This window comes from Cibotium barometz, chromosome 13 (assembly GCF_041138505.1).
Source record: "Cibotium barometz isolate CiBa-2024 chromosome 13, ASM4113850v1, whole genome shotgun sequence".
NCBI classification, from domain to species: Eukaryota; Viridiplantae; Streptophyta; class Polypodiopsida; order Cyatheales; family Cibotiaceae; genus Cibotium; species Cibotium barometz.
In genome coordinates, this window is record NC_141058.1 from 5,605,880 (window position 1) to 5,619,512 (window position 13,633).

Below are 13,633 nucleotides of genomic sequence, written 5' to 3' on the forward strand. Positions count from 1 at the left end.
GCAAAACGCAGCACCTCCAACACAGCACCTTTAAACCCAGCAGGAGAAAATGCAAGGGACAGGAGGACACCAGGAAGAAGACACGGCTGAAGGAGAGGCATAGAAGAAAAAACGCAGGTTCAGCAGAAAAACGCAACCCACCAATCACCAACCAACACAGCCCCTCCAGATTGTACCTGGACTCTGTGAGGAAACGCAGGGCAGAAGCAAAAGGAGATGAAAACGCTGATCAAGAAGGGAGAGGAGGAGAAGAGAACACAGCCACTGTAGAAAAAACACAGCACTGTCCGCCAAAAACGCAGGTTCAGCAGAAAAACGCAACCCACCAATCACCAACCAACACAGCCCCTCCAGATTGTACCTGGACTCTGTGAGGAAACGCAGGGCAGAAGCAATAGGAGATGAAAACGCTGATCAAGAAGGGAGAGGAGGAGAAGAGAACACAGCCACTGTAGAAAAAACACAGCACTGTCCGCCAAAAAATGCAAAAGAGGGAGCAAAACACAGAAGTGGGCACCAGGGACCTAGTCGTTTGATACCATAATAAATTTGCACAATGCAGAAGCAAAACAAAGGCACATTTTCACTGCAGATCCCATTCACAAGCTTGACGGTTCAACCAGCCCAGATTAGAGCAAGCCCTGACCGTCTTCCCAAGCTTGCTCTTGCCAACAAGCATGGGCCCTGCCCACAGTCATGTTTGTGAAGTGCAAACTGGACTAAAAGAGAGGTGTGTCACACCATAAGCTCAAAGAAGTCCACGATTTACCTCTAAAAGATCACAACAAAAACAAAGCCATAAATTATCATAACTAAGGCAAAAAGAAGTTCATCACTTCAAAACATTGAGACTTTGCAGTAATTCCACATGCTTCAAAAGTCAATGATATATTTTCATAAAACTGCAGAAATAACATTACACAATCTTATAAACTACTTCTTATCAAGGTCAATAAGAGAGGAAAATTGAAGGATAAGATTTCCAGAGCCTTTATAATAAGTTATATAGAACCATGACCTGAGGGGACACAGGCATCAAGTGACATTACAGCTGTGGCTTTCCCTCCTCCCCCCGTTGCAGCCTCCCTCCAAGAGCAGCCAGCCATGGAGGGAGCCTCCCCCTCTTTTTCTATTTTGTACATTCTACCTGATTAGAGGGTTGTAGTCCGCTCTCAAGTAGGCGTTCTGTTTTTCTACTAATATATGGAGCTTTTTTTGGAGGGGGGGATTAATTATAGAACCATGAATAATTTATAAGATAGGTAGATTTGTAGTCCGCTCTCAAGTAGGCGTTCTGTTTTTCTACTAATATATGGAGCTTTTTTTGGAGGGGGGGATTAATTATAGAACCATGAATAATTTATAAGATAGGTAGATTATCACTGTGTGTCATAGAGCATCACTCATCTTTACGTCAATACCCATACATAAGCTACTTCATTAAGTATTTCCTAGTGTTCAAGAGGTTCAATGCATAGTTCTTGCGGTAACATAGCAAAAGAGCACCTCATAGATTGGAAATAGCAATATGACAACTTGGATGTGGGAACACATGCACAAGTGTGCACAGGTGCACACGTGTGCAAATATAGAACAAAAACATTAAGACTCTTCACAGAACAAAGTGATCCTACAGAAAGATTAGCTAGAAGCTGCTGATGCAAGTCAAAGTAGTATAGATGCTTACCAACTTGTCACTCCAGCCTAGGATAAGAGTGTGACTGCTTTCAATCACTTCACTCTTACCCTTTCGTAGAGAATCAACCTTCTCAGATATAGCATCTGAGACCAGTCCAAGCATGAGAGCAAAAATCAACATGCCTCCAATGCTGATGCTTACAGAGACTACACGTGGCCCTAGTCCGGCACTGTCTGCATGATTTCCTGAATCTGCAACATAAGTCCAGGAGCGCCATAGAGCACCACTTAAGCTCTCATCACCAACGGCATAGAGTGAGATGCCCCCGAAACCAATCAGCAGTAAAGTAGCCAACAGGAGAGCCACTGCCTTCGCATACGGATGGGTTGAGAACAGCACATCCACGAGATACGCTACACGCTTGCTGATGGGAACTTCTTCTTCTGGACTCTTATCACGCAGCTTTCTTGTCAAGTATGGGATGACTAGACAATACCTTGTTACAGAAGACCCACACAGCAATAGAACCAAAACACTGACAAATGATAACTTCCACGCTATCCTGCTAGGAGAGACTTCCTCAAAATCTGTTGTTTTTTTGGTTGACTCCAAGTAGCTCTCCACACTTTCAAACCTTTGGCAAATAGCAACAATGTACTCTTTAAGCCTGGCATTCTCTCTCTGCAAGCCAAGACACCAGCTCTCTGGTTTTAATAAAACAACCTCCCAGAAAACTTGAACGAGGATAGCTGCACAACAAAAATAGGATGCCAACTTCCTACCTCTAGAAGCACAAACTGCTGATGCTCAGCCACAGAATATAGCACGGATGATGTGCAAATTATCACAAGCTGCCATAAAGCATAGGGGGGGAAAAATGTATTACAGCCTTGCAGGAAATACCTCTTGACATTTCATGTGTACAAATTTAAATGAAAAAGAGAACCAAATTCTTTAAAAGCAGATAAAACTTGGCTGCTATTCTCATGCAAACACAATGGAAAGTTCCTGTTAGCACCCAGACTTAACATAAACTATAGTGTGATCATAATTCCATGAGAGTCTACACACAAATCACACACAATTGAAGCCTTTTGAGGTTTTCAAATGCCCTAATAAGAAAGCAATATTTAACAAGGTACCAAGAGAAGGACCACATAGTCGAAAACTGATTTGTTTTGTCCAAAGGGCCATCGAACAAAGGATGCTAGTTTGGAAGGCTTAGGATTGGAAAGAGGCAATGCCAAGCCACTCCCTTGTGTAGAACTTGTACAGGTTTTCATCGGCCGTCTAATCTCACTCAACCATGCATCGGATGTCTGCCTTGAGCTCGAACTCTCTGGTATTCTTCTCCGTCTCGAACTGATTGGTGACCCAGTATCAAGATACTTCGAACCTGCTTTCTCCACAGACTGTTTTGAGGTCGGAGATGGGTGTTGAGGAGGCTTTGTGGCAGCTGCAACTTGAGGCCTACTAAGAGGCTGAAAGTAACCCTCCACATGCTGGTCGGAGAAATGCCCATTGACAAAGGCTTCCCGTTGAGATGTGTGTGCATGGAATTCCTGTACAGCTCTCAGACCCTGCAGGGAACTACCCATGAATTGATCACTCTTGGAACGATCCGATCTAAAATTGCGATCTGCAGTTGTTTTTTGAGACTTGGCAGGTGGCGTGAGTGAGAAATCATTTCCATCGGTTTCCATTCTGGCCCTGTATTTCCATGCTCCAGTTGATGCACTAAAAGTGGAGGGCTCTGGGTAACGGTTTGAAGAATTAGCCCACAGGGTAGCACGCTCTTCAACATCTATCAAGGCTGTGGCATTGTCCGGAGTCCTCGGCTCTAAATCTTCTCTGTTCCCATGTCTAGAGCTAGCGCTAGCTAAACTCATCTTCGGGACAGAAGCATCAGCTTCGCCAATATTGTGATAGCTCTGGTCCGAGTTGTAAGACAAGGACATCTCGATAGCAGAATGGATGGGTTCGGTCTTTGTATCAGCTGCAAGTGGTTCAGCATCTCCATCTCCGATCTCTCTTGTCACTGGCTTCGATGAGGCAGGGGAGCTGTTGAGCCTTCTTACAGTGGGAAGCAGAGGTCCTGGAAAGCGTGGCATGGCCGAGTCATTCCTCGCATTGGAGGCAGAGATTGAGCGTGATTTCTTAAGCAGGCGATGGTTGCCCAGCGTGAAATGATCTTCAACTCCATGGAAAGAACGCAGGCCAAGACCTAGCAATGGTGGTGGTGATGAAGATGACAATAATGTGGAGTCATCCATGGCTCTAGGCGATTTGTTGTGCAACTCATCATTTCTTGGCATTCTCCAAGCCCATACAACGAAAGACCTCTGTGAGGGCAGATCTTATTTACAATTGGCCAGCTGAATGAGAAAGCCGGTACGGAAGGGCAATGAAGGACGTACGGATTGCTTCTCGATGCCGTACAGGCAGCTAGTCAGTGAGGTGTTTTTCGCAAAATGCTACCTGTCTCCTGTTCCAGTCCACTCGCCTTAACCCCACGCGGCCTGTAAGATTCCACAGCGAGTTGTCCTCTAAACAGACGGGTGAATCTACAGCAGCAAATAATTGTCGATCTGCCAACGTTTTTGCAGCTTCGCTCTTCTCGCTTGGAGGATGAGTCGAATGGTTCTTTGAAAACTTCACGGATACCTTACCTCATAGAAAGGTGATTTCACCTTGGATGATTGCATATATTCACACAACTTTTTTGATATGTATTAATGAAATGCTTTTTGATATGCATTAATTGAATGCTACATGGCATTTAATTAATACATCCTTGGAAGTTAGTCCCTCTCCTCCTCCTCTCTCTCTATCTCTACTCTAGAATGAGCCCTTTGAGGCTTTTTATAGAGAATTGTGAGACTTTAGATAGAAAGGATATGGGTGAATGCATGCAAATAGAAAGGGCAAGGAGGGTCATCATCTCATTGACTTTTCTAAGCATTAATTATTGGCATATATGCTATGAGTTATGCCACATATGCTATGAGTAGTGCCACATGTGAACATGAGCTAACCAAGGGCACTTTTCTTCCTTTGGGTTTTTTCCCTTGGATATTAGGTGTGGACACCACACTTATTTGTATTTTGATATTGTGGAGTCAACTTACTTACTCCACACATTGTATCCCATCTTCTTTGTGTGAGCATCAATCACCATCTCATCTCACTCTTGAGTGTGCTTGCTGTTGTGTTTCTCTTTGTGTCTCTATTTTCTGTGCAACCCTAACCTGACAGTGGTATCATAACTGGGTTACAGTCGTGCAGTTCCCTACGCCCGGCTTCCAGAGACCTTCCGTCGTCATCGACTCTAACTTTCCGTCTTACACAGTCCATCCATCTCGCTGCCCATTCCGACCATCGCCCCGATTTTCGACTACCCTCCAGCGTCGCCCGTCGGCCTGCTGTCCTCGCCTCCACTACCCATTTCAACCTCCAAAGGGGGCAACGCTAGTGGGGAGGCTTCCACCACCGCCCAGCCCACAAGCTGAGCTCACACCACAGTGAGGGGGCGGTCGACTAACCTCCACGACGCTTGTGGCTTACGTGGCACAGCCCACATTTTGCAAAAATTTTGGGTCTTCTTTTCGTCGCTGTATCGATTCCGTCCGGCAGCCCTCACTGTCATTCTCACCATCCCCAACCGTCTTTGTGCCATCCGACTCCACCAAGTGCCTAGTTGCTCTCGTCGGCCCCCATCGGCGTGCCTGCCGTCTCCGAAGCTCCTGCCTGTTACCTAAGATGCCCCAACATCTGATGCCCGTTAACTTGGACATGAATGAAGGTGATAGTATGGTTGATCATCTTACGAAGATCCAGGATCTTCGGAAGCAGCTGCTCAATATTGATGAGGTCATTTCCGAAAACGAGTGTGTTTATATGACACTATCATCTTTGCCAAAAACCTACTTGAACTCTTCCACACATTGCTCACTCTATCTACGCGGGGAAACACAAAACCAATCTTGTTTGGAGAGTTGGTTGGTTTGTTACTACATGCGCAAAATCGAAAGAACAAATCTGTAGTGTTAAGATAAGGGCAAGGGAAAAGCCAAACACAGTTTTCAGCCAAAGGCTAATTCAAGACAGCCTTCACAAAAGGCTAAAAATGATTCAGGCAAGCCCAAGAAAAAGGGCAAATGTCACTACTGCAAGAAGCCATGTCATTACTTGAATGAGTGTAGAAAGAGGCTTGCAAAGGAGAAGAAAAAGGAAAGCGACATGGCTATAGATTCTTCTTCATCACCTGCAAGGAAAGATGATGCATCTGTAAATCTTGTGCAAGATGAGTGGACTTTTCTTACTTACAGTTATGATGCATCATTGGAGCATATGTCTCTCAGTGGTGTCACAATGAAAGACATGACACATGGTACTTTGACAATGGTGCTTCTACACACATTACCTCACGGAGGGATTTATTTAAGAAGCTTATGGCTACCCCTGAAGGCATCGAGAGTGACATGTGCAAACAATTCTTCTTATTCAATTCAGGGTGTTGGTGAGATGATTCTCACAACAGCACAGATGGTGCAAAATTATGTCTTCCAAATGTATTGTATGTGCCAGGGATTAAGAAGAACTTGTTGTCCATCTCCTCTTTTCCTAAAAAAGGATATGCATTGGTCACTTCTGGCACATTGTCCCATGGGTTACATCAGCTTGACAAGTTTGACAGGAGAGAGCATGATACTCATGTGGTTACCACTCTTACACCTGCCATGCATGAGGCAGAATTGTGGCATGCCAAGTTTGGGCATGTGAACTGTGGCAGTTTAATGCTATTGCTAAGGCATAAAATGGTACAAGATATGCCCCATGTAGAACTACCACCAAAACATGTATGTGAAGGGTGCATATTGGGTAAGATGCACAGAAATGCATTCCCAAAAGATGGATCAACAAGGACTATCCAGAAATTATAGCTTGTGCACAATGATGTGTGTGGTCCTATGTGGACACCATCTTTTGGAAAGCATCTATACTTTGTAACCTTTATCAACTACTCTAGATTTTCTTGGGTGTATCCCTTGAAGGTAAAATTTGATGTATTTTCATGTTTCCAGCATTTTGTGGCGCAAGAAGCTGAAAATCAAACAGGTTGCAAAGTGCATACCCTCCGTACTGATCGAGGGGGGGAATACATGTCCATTTCTTTCAAAGCATTTATGGTAGAAAAAGGCATAAAGCATCAATGCACGATACCATATTTTCCTTAGCAAAATGGTGTTGCTGAGAGACAGAACTGGTCTTTGATGGAAATGGCTAAATGCATGGTTAAAGGCAAAGGCTTGCCTCACAAATTCTGGATGGAGGCAATAATGTGTGCTACACATGTGTTGAATAGATGCCCTACCAAAGCATTGAAAACCATAACGCTATATAAGGCTTAACACAAAAGGAAACCTAAAGTTGATCCCTTTTTTTAATCCCTTCAGAGTTTTTGGATGTATAGCATATGCACATGTACCTTAACAGTTGAGAGGTAAGCTTGATGACAAAGTAGCTAAGTGCATATTCGTGGGTTATAGCAATGGTAGTAAAGGCTACCATCTCTTTAATCCTTCAACACAACGGATTTTGAACAGTAGAGATGTTCTATTTGTTGAAACTTCAGACCAGCCATTGGCTGAATTTTTTGGACAGCCACCTTCGGGCCCACATAACATGTTTGAAGGATGGCGCTCGTTGGGAATTGATGGCTCAATAGATCAGCCATCAACTTTGCCTAATGGATGGCATTTGGGTACTCAAAATCAGCCCATGCATGAGCTCATTACACCTCAAAATGTGGAGAAAGCAGTAGAGCAAGAGTGGACAGCAACGAAAGAGGCTAGAGTTGTGCCTCATTGATTGCTCCGTACTTTACAAGAGGGCAAACTTTCAGCTCCACTTGGTAGCAGGACTAGGCGGCTCACGTAGATGTTGCTTGCATGAGTACACTTTGTGATGCAGATGAGCCGGATTCATTTGAAGAGACTAAAAGGATGAGCATTGGGGATGAGCATTGGATGCAAGCCATGCAAAAATGAGTACACTGTGTGATGCAGATAAGCCAGATTCATTTGAAGAGGCTCATGAGAATGAGCATTAGATGCAAGCCATGCAAAATGAGATCGATTCTATCCATAAAAAAAGCACATGGGATTTGGTAGACTTGCTTGCTGGCAAGAAGCCCATTGGCACAAAGTGGGTTTACAAGTTAAAAAGAAAGTCTGATGGTACCATTGATAGGTACAAGGCCAGGCTAGTGGCCAAAGGATATGCCCAGCAAAAAGAAATTGATTATGATGAGACTTTTGCACATACTTCTCGTATGGCCATAGTTAGATGTGTTGTTGCATTGGTTATCCATCATGGATATCAATTGGACATAAAATCAGCTTTTCTCAATGGGGATTTGCAGAAAGAAGTGTATGTAAATCAGCCCATTGGTTGTGTGATGCATGGTCATGAAAACAAAGTGTGCAAGCTTCGAAAAGCACTTTATGGTTTCAAACAAGCTCCAACATGCAGGGATTTTGCAATAGTCCAACAGAGAGCACCCTCTATGTGAAAGAGGATCATGGCACTTTGATTATGCTCATTCTTTATGTGGATGACATGTTGGTAACTGGGAATGACATGGATAAAATTTCAGCATTCAAGAGATGAATTGTAAATGTCATTTGAGATGACAGATTTGGGATTGTTTCATTATTATTTGGGCATACAATTTGTGCAAACAGATGTGGGGATTTATGTACACCAATCAAAGTACATTCAAAAGTTATTGCACAAATTTGGCTTCCAAGATTGTAAGCTCATGTCTACTCCGATGGAGTGAGGACTGAAATTGAGCATGTATGATGTTGGAGAGCCTTTTGATATGAGTGTTTATAGCCAAGAAATGGGTTGCCTTATATACTTATGCAACACACGCCCGAATATCCAATTTGTGGTTTCCCAGTGTAGTGCACAGCCCAAATATAAAGCATTGGTAAGCAGTGAAGCAGATGCTCTTGGATCTTGCGTTGGTAATATCCCAAGGGGGGCATCTTGCCATTACATGCTTATAGTGATTTCGACTAGGCTGGTGACTATAATACACGGCAATCCACCAATGGGAATTGTTTCTTTTTGGGGCATTCATGCATATCATGGCTAAGCAAAAAGCAGCCCACTATTGCCACATCTACTTGTGATGCTGAGTATAGGGCACCCTTTACAGCCACAATAGATTATGTATGGCTGAGGAGATTGATGACCAATCTTCATGAGTGTCAGTAGAATACTCACTTACAGTCAGAGTGCTATAGCCGTGGCATGAAACCCAATGTTTCATGCACAGACTAAGCACATAGAGATTCATTATCACTATGTTAGGGAGAAGTTTCATGCAGGGGAGATCTCATTATCTTACTGCTCTAGAGAAGACAATGTTGTAGATCTGTTCATGAAGGTATTGCCTCGAGAGAAGTTTGAAGATTTTTGCAAAGCTTTAGGCTTACTATCCTATAGAAAGTGATCTGCTAAGACCTTATACAGGTTCACATTGCCACTATAGGGGGATTTTATTGGCATATATGCTATGAGTTACGCCACATATGCTATGAGAAGTGTCACATGTAAACATGGGCTAACCAAGGGCACTTTTCTCCCTTTGGGTTTTTCGCCTTGGATATTAGGTGTGAAAGGACACCACACTTATGTGTATTTTGATATTGTGGACCCAACTCACTTACTCCACACATTGTATCCCATCTTCTTTGTGTGACATCAATCACCATCTCTCTCACTCATGAGTGTGCTTGCTGTTGTGTTTCTCTTTGTGTCTCTATTTTCTGTGCAACCCTAACCTAACATTAATACATACTAAATAAATTGTGAGACCTTAAATAGAAAGGATATGGGTGAATTGCATGCAAATAAAAAGGGCAAGGAGGCTCATGCAAATAGAAAGGATATGGGTGAATTGCATGCAAATAGAAAGGGCAAGGAGGCTCATGATTGCATTGACTTTTTCAAGCATTAACCATTACATACTAACATGAAATCTTAGAAAAACACTTTTATTCTTGAAAAAATCACATAATTTATTTAATGGAAATGCAAAAAACCTTTTGGTGCCCTATTTTCTAGAGAGGGATGGATAGTTAACGAACATCAAAGTGCACCATAGCTACACATTCATGCCTTGGGTTCAATTTTTGGCTACTTGGCAACGTCGGTCTCAGCATTTCTATCTACATGATGACCTTAAGGATGAAGTGATATGTGGTAGCTTGAATGATGTGGTATCTTGAAAACCTTCTAGGCTTTAGCCCGCATTGGTTGTACCCTTGCCTCTCAAATGAGAAGTACAAGGTCTGAATCAACCTTTGTGACATGTATTTTAGTACCCTCACTCACCCCAAAAAAAAAAGATGTGACTAGCTAGTAGCCATGCTTAAGCTAAGCCTACCAAAAGGTCAACTAATGTTATGTAAGCAAGGTAATCTCATAAGAAAAGTAAGAAATTGTAGAAATCACACAAAATAGGAAAAAATTATAAACTCCATGGATCCATGACATGTGCATAACATCAACAACATAAAGATCAAAGATACAAATGCATGGGTCTAAGCTATACCCAAGGAAGCCATGTGATAATCCACACATGAAGGGTCATGAGCCATCTCCCATGAAAGCTCATATGTATTCTAAGAATGACTATAGTCCAAAAACAAAATGATCTAAAAGTACTAACCGTGAGCCCATGTCTCTATTTATAGTTTCCACCTAATAATGCTTATTATTCTTTTTACAATCTTGGCATTTAAAATATTCCTTCATTACAATCCATTCCTTCCCACATGATTTTTTCCTCAAAATCACTATACAAGCTATTACCATAGCCATATGCTAATATTATGGACCTCCAATGAAGCACCATAGCAATATACCAATGATCATGGCAACCATCAATGAACAATGAGCCTCTTTCCTTCAAAATCTATGAGCATGTATTTCCAAGCTTCATATATTTTCTTCCATAAACTCTTCTTGGGCTACAATTTCCTATACATGATCCAAAATAATGCCCAAATAGAAGCAGAAAATATGCCTACGATCTCCTTATGTACAAAACCCTGAAATAATGCCCAAATAGAAGCAAAAAATATGCCTATGATCTCCTTATGTACAAAACCCCAAAACATGGTTAGAAATCCACATGTAATAGGCCATGTGAATGTAAAAAGAAATGAAAACTACATATCTATACACCACCCATTATAACCAACCATTATGCCATGATAAGCATCCTAAATGTGGGTGTAAAAGCCACCAAAAGGTGGAATCCCAAAAATTCCAACAACCCGTAATTTCCTATAAATGCACAAAAATCGCCCAAGATCATCAAGAATAAGCACATGCTCATGCACATAAGCTAAAGGCTTCCATGTAGATTCATCTTCAAGAAACCCCTTCCATTTGACGAGAAATTCTTGAATGGTACAGTTCCTCAAAACCTTATGCCTTCTTCCCACTACCCTTTCTTGGTCCAGATTGAATCTGTCCCTCCTCATCCAAAGGATGTAACTCATCCACCACTTGAAGATCTTGTCCCACTTACCTCTTGAGATTAGGTATGGGATAACGGGTTTTTATGGTAAGGTTGTTGAGATCCCTATAAAATCAATGTCCATCCTACATGTGCCATTCTTTTTCTTCACCAATAACACATGAGAGGTAAATGAATATTAACTTGGTTGCACAAACCCCATCTCCATGAGTTCTTGGACTTGCTTGGTTGCACAAACCCCATCTCCATGAGTTCTTGGACTTTCTTGGCAACCTCCTCTCTCTCAAACTTAGAGAGTCTATAGGGTGGTCTGTTGATTGGTTTAGCATCGCACGATCAACATCCCTTTTTGGGAGGCAAAAACTTAGGGAATTGAAATACATCCCTATACTCCTCCAAAAGCTGAGCCATCTCTTTATCAAGGGGATATCCGCCCTAATTTTCAGCATCCTTGATGAGTTGCAACACATAAATGTACTCGGAAGTGATGAGGGAGAGCTTTGGGTGGCAAATCAGCCATGCTTCATGTATATATGATGCGAGATAAGTTCAATGAGAACTCAACCAAAGTGCTCAACCAATCACATCCCAATATCAAATCAATGGGCCCCACTTCTGACATGATGAGGTTGGCTTGTATAGAGTATTGGGGAGAGAGAACTATGGAAGTAGAAGGGCAATACATGGTAGCAACTTCATTCTCCCCGTTTGCCACTTGAAGTCTTAATGCATATGGAAGGTCAATGGGTTGTAAACTCATATTTTTAATTGATTTTGAGCTGATAAATCTATGTGTGCTCCCTGAATCCACTAAAATATGAGCCACTCTTCCATTGGTAGTGCCTTGAAGGTAGTGGGAGCTGATAAATCTATGTGTGCTCCCTGAATCCACTAAAATATGAGCCACTCTTCCATTGGTAGTGCCTTGAAGGTAGTGGCTCCCTTGCATCCCGCAAGCAAATCATGCAATATAGAACATACATTGGCTGATTTGCCACACCCAAATCAAATGGAAACTCATGGTTCTCTGTAGAAGGCATGGCAATCCACATAATCATGCTCACATTAGCCTTCTTTGCCTTGGATACATGCTCTTTACTCCACTTCTCTCCACATGTAAAACATAGCCTTTTGCCCCTCAATTCTTGAATCTTTGAAGCCTACAATCACTTTAACTTCTTGGGAGTGTATGTCGGCTTCTTGTCATGAGAGAAGGGCTTCTTTATGCCATCAATTTAAGCATGAGAGTTGCCTATCCAATCCCATACACCATTGTAAACTTGCGTATGGAAGAGGTTTGTGTAGGAAAAGACCTCTTCCCATTGTTCCATGTGGTAGTAGATGGCTTTTAGAAGCTCTTATTAGTTGTACTTGGGCTCATAAAGCTTTGCAAGGCTCATTCAAAGAAGGTGGTGTTGGGCGGACATATCCAATTTGATGAGATGGTCCAATCCATGAATGAACTTCCTCAATATCATACCTTCATTCAGCTCTTCCCCATACATGGAAAGTTTCATGAAGTTCTTGATGTAGTCATTCACCATCTTACCCTTCTGTGCAAGCTCGTACCATTGTTCCATATACCTATCAAGCACCAATGGTGAGATGAAAGTCATATTCATATCTCTTTTTCCCAAGAGTGAGGCATATTTCCTTCCTTGACCATGTGTCTCCACCATTGATGAGCATGAAAATTGAAGCCTATCCTCTTCACTCTTTGGGTAAAGGGTAAACTTGAAAATAGGTGTCTATCTTCATAGTCCACTCTTCCAACTCATTATGGGGGCTGATCCATTTCCCTTGAATTTGGAAAATAAACCTTGTCCTTCATGCCCTTTGGAGTGTTAAGATATGAATCATCCTTGTTGTTGTTAGGTTTATGCTTTTGCCATTGAGTGTAGGATGATAGAAATTGGTCAAAATATTTGTATTCCCTCTTGATATAAGGGAAAAGTTCCATCCAACATCTATAAGCAACCCTTTGATATAAGGGAAAAGTTTCATCTTGAGATAAGGGAAAGTTCCATCCAATGTCCATAAGTAACCCTTTGCATGTGCATATACAAATTGGATTGCATGGAATCATAAGCATCATCTTTCACGCATATTGGTTGATTTGAGTTGGCATGCATTGCAACCCACTTGGCTTCACCAAAACCATTACCCATAGAGTTATTGGGAGCATTATATGGCTTCCCATACAAATGTGAACACTCTTTAAAACTCCCACATGGGACTTTCATGAAGCCAACATGTGGAGTAACCTTCATGGTAGCCTCATGGGTGGGAAGGCTCCCTTGTTGGTTGCTTGCCATCCCTATGAGTAGGTTGAGCCCCATCTTGTACAATCATCTTGCTCTTCATTGCATCAAACTTTATAGTGATGTTGGCACTCATGGCTTGAATGCTTTGATTGAGGGATTCTAACTTAT

The 13,633-nt window shown here is 42.2% G+C and overlaps 1 protein-coding gene across 1 annotated transcript in view; it reads right to left on the reverse strand.

The window, feature by feature from the left end:
- Window positions 1-4,340, reverse strand: part of LOC147632304 (putative ion channel POLLUX) — an 86,269-nt gene extending 81,929 nt beyond the window's left edge. The window contains exons 1-3 of the mRNA XM_086807120.1: window positions 2,782-4,340; window positions 2,422-2,490; window positions 1,688-2,320 (exon numbers count right to left, since the gene is read on the reverse strand). Of these exons, the coding sequence (XP_086663246.1) occupies window positions 1,688-2,320; window positions 2,422-2,490; window positions 2,782-3,954 (1,875 nt within the window). The 5' untranslated portion in view covers window positions 3,955-4,340. The remainder of the gene's footprint in view (window positions 1-1,687; window positions 2,321-2,421; window positions 2,491-2,781) is intronic.
- Between the last annotated feature and the right edge of the window lie 9,293 nt (window positions 4,341-13,633).